At 32.5% G+C, this 8230-nt stretch overlaps 1 protein-coding gene across 3 annotated transcripts; it reads left to right on the forward strand.

The window, feature by feature from the left end:
* The first annotated feature begins 230 nt into the window (after positions 1 to 230).
* LOC128240727 (uncharacterized) lies at positions 231 to 4474 on the forward strand. 3 transcript variants are annotated; one of them, XM_052957529.1, is made up of 3 exons: positions 231 to 336; positions 1260 to 1358; positions 1539 to 4474. In XM_052957529.1, the coding sequence occupies exons 2-3, from the start codon at positions 1283 to 1285 to the stop codon at positions 2849 to 2851; spliced, it is 1389 nt and encodes a 462-aa protein (XP_052813489.1). In that variant the 5' UTR covers positions 231 to 336; positions 1260 to 1282; the 3' UTR covers positions 2852 to 4474. The 3 variants fall into 3 exon arrangements, with proteins under 3 accessions (XP_052813489.1, XP_052813488.1, XP_052813490.1); XM_052957528.1 differs by lacking the exon at positions 231 to 336 and adding an exon at positions 343 to 540; XM_052957530.1 differs by lacking the exon at positions 231 to 336 and adding an exon at positions 343 to 511.
* Positions 4475 to 8230: the final 3756 nt, after the last annotated feature.

The raw sequence follows: 8230 nt of genomic DNA on the forward strand, positions 1-8230 counted from the left end.
TGGATTGATTTTTTTATTTAATGTCTGTACTTGTGCAATTTAGACTCAAGTAGTATCGTTCACATCTGTACAATAATGACGGAAACAGCTGTCCATGTGTTGGTTAAGGAAAAGGTGCTTAACTATTTGTTAACATAAGTACTTAAGATTTCTCAAATTAGAAACGTTTTTTTTGAGATCTGAATTTAGGAGGATTAAGTTTTTGTTTGTAAGTAGATACTAGAAGCTTGAAATAATTGAATAAGTAGCATTTCCGTTACACAAGTGACCAAACTATTTTATTAAATAAATCACACTGTTTAGCGGAGTGCACGCGAAGAATTGAGATACATACAGGTCTGTACCGTTGTTTTTAAAGGCAGAGAGATATTTGTTCGAGATATTTTATATGTATGAACTACGTGACATTTTAAACAGTTGGTTTTTTTTAATTTCATGTCAGTTTCATCATCCTTTTTATGTTGGCTGAACGCGTACAATAGAGAGGTTTAAAAACGCAACTGTTATCTGTGTAAGTTTTAATGAGGATTAAATGTTGAGGTATGTGTAAAATGAAATAACCGCATGACAAATATTATATACACGTCGTTTTTGAGTAGGTTATTGCAACTTTTCTGAAAAAAAAAACATCAAAGAAAATTTTATATATATGCATGACTGTAACTGTTATGAAATGAACAAAATTAAATGCTCGAGAAAAAGAAAATGCGAGTAAATGTGAGCCTTTACCTTTAAAGAAAGGTATGCAAACCCCTTTCCAACTGCAATTTAAATTTGCATGTGAATAATAATGTATATTTACCAGAAATGGCCTTTCTAATGTTCCATAAGTAAATTGTGTATAAAATATAACTCATCGTTTATGTATCATACCACAATTAAGAATAATGGGAACTCGTTGCAACTGCTTAGCCTTTTCAGACTAGTTTGATCGTACTCTCTCATAACTTTCATGTCTGAAAAAAATCGACTTAGTCAAAAGAAGCCAATTCAATAACTCCATGTATAATATCAAACAGAAAGTGCTTTCTAATGTTCCATAAGTAAATCGTGTATAAAATATAACTCATCGTTTATGTATCATAACACAATTAAGAATAATGGGAACTCGTTGCAAATGCTTAGCCTTTTCAGACTAGTTTGATCGTACTCTCTCATAGCTGTCATGTCTGAAAAAAAATAGAATTAGTCAAAAGAAGCCAATTCAATAACTCCATGTATAATATGAAACAGAACGTGCTTTTATCATACATTTTCAGGACGGAAAATTCCGACCAATAAGATGACCATGAAGCAATCACTCGGACAAGTGGCATTTTTACTATCGTATTTGATGGTGTACGTCATATCTTTAGACGGTACTACGTTTATTATCTTTTATTTTAAACGAAAATGTTAAGCTCATATCTAGAAAATAAGTACACAAATATATAATAATAATTCCTTTGTTAAGAGTACCAACTTCTAAGAAGTGTTTGTGTAGTATGTATTGATGAGTTTTAGGTAAAATAACATTTCATCAATTGACCTATTTCTAGACGCACAACGGGAAGGCTTTGTCGAGTATCCAACGTCCGTATCAAACATTTTGTCTCTTATGGCGAATTATGGATTGCAAAAAAAGAATGCTATGAATAGAGAAAAAGCAAATCAGTATCTTGTTGCTACAATGTTAACCGCTGACGAACTAGATGAGGCTAGACATTGGAAAATGGATAAATTACTATTATTGGAAAATGGTAGGCTCAAATTATATTTGAATGAAAAAGTAACTGACCCAATCAAAACGGAAAAGAAAGGCGAGCAAAGGCATGGTGAAATATCATTTATTTATTTTGAAGTTACAGACTCTGTGGACGAACTAAAAAAAAGACTTCCTATTAAAAGCAACAAACGCATACCCGGAGACCCTTATCTGATTCTCTACTCGTATTACATACCATGTGCGTGCATTCCTACCTGTAATTTTAACTGTGCAGAAGAGCTTGGTAAATTCGCTCGTCTTCATAGCAAAGACATGTTTACAATCGTCGGATATTCGGCCGTCTATAAACGTACGGACAATAAGAATGCTGAAGTCTTTATGAAGGAAGGTGGCATATCAATGTTCCAAGATCTAACTGAAAAGAACGAGCGTTTCGATGCAGTCAATGTTATTACAAATACGAATGGCAAACCAATGAATGGGACGTTTCAAGAACTTCTCCAACAATGTCTCATTGGAGATCCTGTGTCAAGCTGCATACCAGTCGAAACGAGAGAGCGCATTGTGACAGCTTTTATAAATTATATCATGCTTCCTTGGTTTAATGCCTCTATGTACTTCGGTAAATTGAGCAGAATGTCTAAAAAAGATTTGCTAAAATCTTTGGAAACAAAATTAACGCATTCTATAAGGAAGGTTTCGTGTGACAAAATGCGCCGTACTCCAAAGAAATGCAGATTCTTGATAAAAGACTGTGTCGAATCAGCACTAGATCAAACTCATAGCCTTGCCTACCCGACATTTGGCGCTATACGCCATGACAAGCCCATAGAAGATACTGTTTATTGGCGCAACGCCGAAGCCTTAAGCCGCGGCTTTTATTTTGTCAATGACTTTGTTGAAGTTCCAGACTGTGATAACAAGCTTCATTCAATTACAAGTCTTTGTATAAGTGAAGCAGAAACGAATTGCGAGAACGGTTATAATACATTACCAGATAGGACTGGCCGTGAGTTTAATAATGAAGAACAAAATAGGCTTAGAGGGGCATCAGGAGGTGCGAGCAGGCTCAGCGGACTAGTTAGAAACATCCAAAGTGGAATGAGGCGAATAAGGATATGTTTGCGTCGATGCTTTTGTCTCTAATTCATTGTAATTGTGCCTCTAAACCAGGGTTTGTGGTGTTGTTGTTTGTTGTTGTTTTTTCGACTTCTCGGCTTGTCCCTGTAGTTTTCATTATATTATTATAATAACATTGTTAAATGTCGAGATTGAATAGAATTTTGTCATGCATATTCTTTCATGATAAGCTATTGTTTCATTCGATTTGTTATTCACGTTTGTTTTATAAAGTGGCATATTTCAAGTATTATTGCATATTTAATTTTTAAGTAAGCTTAAGAGAGTGACATTTAGTAAAGGCGTTTAACATGCGAGCCCCCTGCCCAATACTCAACAACGGCTCTTTACTCGGACCGGGAATTGTGGGACCCTCTTTTTTACAAAATGTAATGCATACTAGACTTTGTAAAGAACTGTTTATTCCGTATGTCAGATATAAGTATTTATCCCCCCCCCCCTCGAGGAATGGGCGCAGGGTGCCCTTTGTCTTTCCGTCATTCCGCATTGCATAAAAGTGATGTCGTATTTAGCTTCGTCAGTTTATACATACATGTAAATTTATGAAACTTATTAAGCATTGATCAGTAAGGAAGGCTGTGCACGTGATGTTTTATAGATATTACTCTCGGACTTATAATACATATCGCTCTTAAGATTATTAAAAAAAAGTTCAAAACGGTCTTTAAACTTTTACTTATAACCGGTCAAAAATGATGCATCTCAACACGTTTAACATCTAAATTCATGACTTCTCACAGAAGTATTGGTCATTGTTGACTAAACAAATCATTTGACCATCGTTACTAAATTTACACCTTCTACCCGTACTTGATATTAAAATTGTTTCATTAAACGTGGCAGAAAATGTCCTCTTGATTTAATACATTAATAATTGTTTGTGTTTTCTTTACAAAATTGACACAATATACATGTGGTATATGGTTTGGTTTCCCCGTATCTTTTCAAGTACATTAATACAATTATGAGAAACCATACCAGGTAGCTTAATGACTTAAAAGACTTATTGACTGTCGTTCGTTATTCTTGCAGTAAATGTTTTTGTGATGAAAAACATTTTTTTTTGCGTTGTATCTGTTGTTTTTGTTTTGTAGTTTTTATTTTATAAAATGCACACTATATGTCAATCGCATGTACAGCCTTGCTTTGTTGTTTCTTCCCGGTCTTCTTTAACAATGTTTCACAATGTTTCCATTTCTGCTTAATGTCAGTTACCTATAACTGACTTAAAAACGAAGTACTAATGCCGACATACTTTTCCGTTTTATTCTTTTAAACTAACACAGTGGGTGATTTGTCAAACACGAAATCCTCGTGCACGTTCTTATCAATGCGATATGTATTTATCAAGTACGCCTCACTTGAATATATAACTGGCCCATTAGTAATATCTGTTCTTATATATGACAATATTCAAACCAGATATTTTCATCATGCATGTTATTTACAAACTTAAATTATAATTGTGTACATGGATAACTTAAATTGGTCTAGCTCATTTTGTAAATATTTAACAACATGTTTTTCTCATTATTAATAGTTACATTTATTTTGTATTCTGAATTCATAGTGTATTCTGTTAAATAGCAATGATATTTTTATGCTTATGCTTATAAACATTTGACTTGACTTGATTTGACTTGTTTAATTTATGTTGAGCTTGAGCGAGTAAATTACACGACAATAAGACATACTAATATTGTAAAGTATTGAGTTAAGTAATTATGTTCAATACATGATTAAGCAATGATTCTCTGTAGAGTTTTACCCGTTAAGATTATCATAATTATCGAACAATGGTTACTGTCGTGAAACTATATATACGCATAGTAAGTATGAAAATCGCCAAAGGCAATATTTTAAGGTAATTAGGAGTTTTGCTTCGGACAAAACAAAAGTATGAAAATCAACAAAGGGAAATAACTAAAATAAATACGTAGGCTGAGTTAAAAAAAAGTCGAAAGATACTCTAATCAGAGTAGTTATCCCTGTGTACAGCACTTTTCCTCCATGAGAGCTATCTGTATATGAATATTGCAGTCAATTACTTGGAGACTTTTCAAGTTTTAAATAATACTGGCGAGAGGTAAATAGAAGACAATAGACTCGAACGTTTAATGTAAATGCACTATTAAGTTATTCGTAGATCACTTGACTCTTTGTCCAATGTTTTATTTGTAAATTCTGCTGTCTTTGTCATAAGAGGGTTTAACACTAGCGTCACTATTAAACTACTTTGCATCGTTATAAAACTTAACTGACTGTAAGTGTCTCCCACTTAAAAGGTTTTTATAATCCTCCCTATCATTTTATCTTACGGAATCTCTGAGTGGCTACCATACAAATATTTCCGGAGGCTTAATGTGACACTTTTCGGTCAAGTCCGTCTGCAAAATGTATAAATACACGAATTGCGAATACGAAATTAATTGTTAGCACTGATCAAATTATTTATGACCGGTAAAGTAAAATCACAAATGACATAATACGCTCCATTATGTTAGCTAATCTTTTTTTAAAGAATGAATTGAGGAATTGATGTCATTATCGGTGTATGAACGCAATTAATCTGGTTAAAGTATGTTTAGTTCAAATTACTCTACGCGTACTTTAACCAGCCCAGTTGCGTTTATATCACCGTTACTGACATCAAACCCGCAAGTCCTTACTTATATTTACACCAACAGCTCATTATTTCATTCAAGAATTGATAAAAAAACCACTTCATTTAATTTAAGAAAACCTTAGAGTAATCCTGTCTTACCAATTCTGTAAATAAATCGACCCGACCGTACCCAGAAACAGTTTATCAAATTGCGTCACAATAACGCAGGAAAATATCAACCACTTGAAATCAATTTTAAACGCAAAATTGAAACACGAATAACAACACTACATTTGACATATCATAAATTAACATTTTCTAAAAGTATGATTTATTTACTTACTTATTGATTCTTGAATATCTTAACATTTATATACGACAATGAACATTTGACTCGAAGCATGTCTTAAAAAGAATATTGCACACGTGTGTGATTCGTTTGAAATCCGTGAACGCGCGAAAAGACTTTTTGGCCAACCTCTGTTTCAACCGTTATTCCAACATGTTATGCATGAAAGCCATCCTCTATTGCAATGGACAATAACATGAGAAAACGGCAACTTTTAGCTGAATTATGCAAACGGGTACTTCATAAATTGGAGAAAATAAAATCGAAAATGTTTATATACGAATATGAGTGCTCGAACTGCTACTGCATTAACGACAATTTGGTTGTCCACAATACAGCGATTTTTGAAATACAATATGGCAGTGTTTGTATACAGAATATGGAATTATTGAATGCATGGCATTTCTTAGATAAAGTCCCCATTATCAATGTTAATGAATCCTTTTTGGTGTTTTCGGTAAATTAGTCCGTCTCTTGTATTTGTATCCCTTTTCAACTACTCCGACAGGTATCCTGAATATGGAAACAATTATCATATAGTTGACCGTATTCAGATGACACGTATAGATGATGATAACGTAGGATGTGAACCGATGCAAAAACAATGTAATACAGGGACAAACACAGTTTACTGAAGTTTATGTAAAATCTTGCTCAAAAGAATAATTATCAAATAATCACCAAAAACAAGAGAACAAAAATTACGAGACATAAAATGTACAAAATATCGTCATCGGTATATGTTGGATAACCAAAGTAAAACAGACTCTCAACGAGAAGCGTTGATGTTTTTGGTTTGCGCTTTAATAACAAGCATTTTTTTGCATTTTGTACATCAGTTTATGTGTAAATACGTATAAACATTTTTAGACACAGTGATTGACGAAAATATTGGAACTTGAAAGCGCCATTTTGTTTTAAGGTATACTTTGTTAAGAGTTATTCTTCTAAATTAATTCAATCTAAAAACCCTTTATTCTTTACTTAAGTGAAAAAAAAATCAACTGCAAATTACAATCACGCCGATAGCGATAAGGCTACGCATACAGTGTCACGTGACCCCTTAGTAAGGGCCCTTAGACAAATACGCAGATGCAGAAGATAATAATACAGTAGTGATACTTTACATTCAGATTAAATAGCATGGAACTTGGTAAAAGCAAGTTTAACATTAATTTAGTTCATTATTATTAATTAAATGCAATGTATGACTACGGTAGAAATGTTTTTGAAATATGTCAAAACTTCAAAATTTAATTCCTAAATAACATAAGAATTTTGTTTTTGCTAAAGCCTCTTTTTAAAACTTAAATTTAGGGAAACAAAACGTGTATTTATTACCTTTACAAAAGTCAATAAATTTTATATCAAATGTCAAAACCTAATGGATTTTTGCTGTTTTTTCTTCCATTTTCCATCAAGAATCACCTCTTTTATACAAGTTTCATGAAATATGAATATTTATAAAATTTCCTTAATGTTTCTCTCAATATACGAGGGATTTTACAGTTTCAGGTTCAGTTTATTGGCAACATCAGCAAATACATGCTTTTGGCCAAAAATAATATCAAATGTAACAAATACACATATTGAATGAAATGCAAAACTGTCATAACAAGCAACAATGATCCACTAGAAATGATCAATATCATTATCACAAGTTCAGACTTGAATTGCGTCATTTACAAAGATGATTTTTTAATGTATACGTATATATACATTTTTTGACACTCATTAAATTTTTATAATATGTTATTACGGACCTATAAACCAATGGTGTATAGATTTGTGAGGATATAAGACATTTTATCTAAAAAAAAAAATTTATGTAACTCCAATCAACTGAGTTTTTCTCCCGTAAAAATATGTATATGCTTCTGATTAAAAATTTCACGCATGAAAACGTGACAATTTTTAAAATAAATAAAAAATCGCATCATATCTTCGAAATTATAAACTAATACTGATAACATATCATGATATGTTCCTATTTGAGGGCCTAACGCAAAAATAAACTTATATTATACACGGTTACATTAACGATTAATACAATTGAAGGGTTTAATAAGTATACTTAAATGTAACAAGTATCTATAATGAAATGCATAATTTGAGCAGCATTAAGGCGTCATGTCAGTATTTCGAACTTCCTTAATTGTCCTTATATTTCAGTTATTAGAAACATTTATACAGTTAACAACGTATTAACACTATTGTTTGCAAGTGATCATGAAAGATAACAATGGAAAACTGATAAGCCCTGCTTTATTTAGATGCTAATTGGTCGGTCGGGTATCGACCGATTAGTTTGACTGTCAGGACACGTTAATCCATTGCCATTGTGGTTAGAAAACGGTTATTATACATGTTTCTAAACTTGGCTCTGTATTGGTTTCCCAAACATAAATAACCGAGTCAAAGAAGTCGCGTA

Source organism: Mya arenaria, chromosome 7 (assembly GCF_026914265.1).
Source record: "Mya arenaria isolate MELC-2E11 chromosome 7, ASM2691426v1".
NCBI classification, from domain to species: domain Eukaryota; kingdom Metazoa; phylum Mollusca; class Bivalvia; order Myida; family Myidae; genus Mya; species Mya arenaria.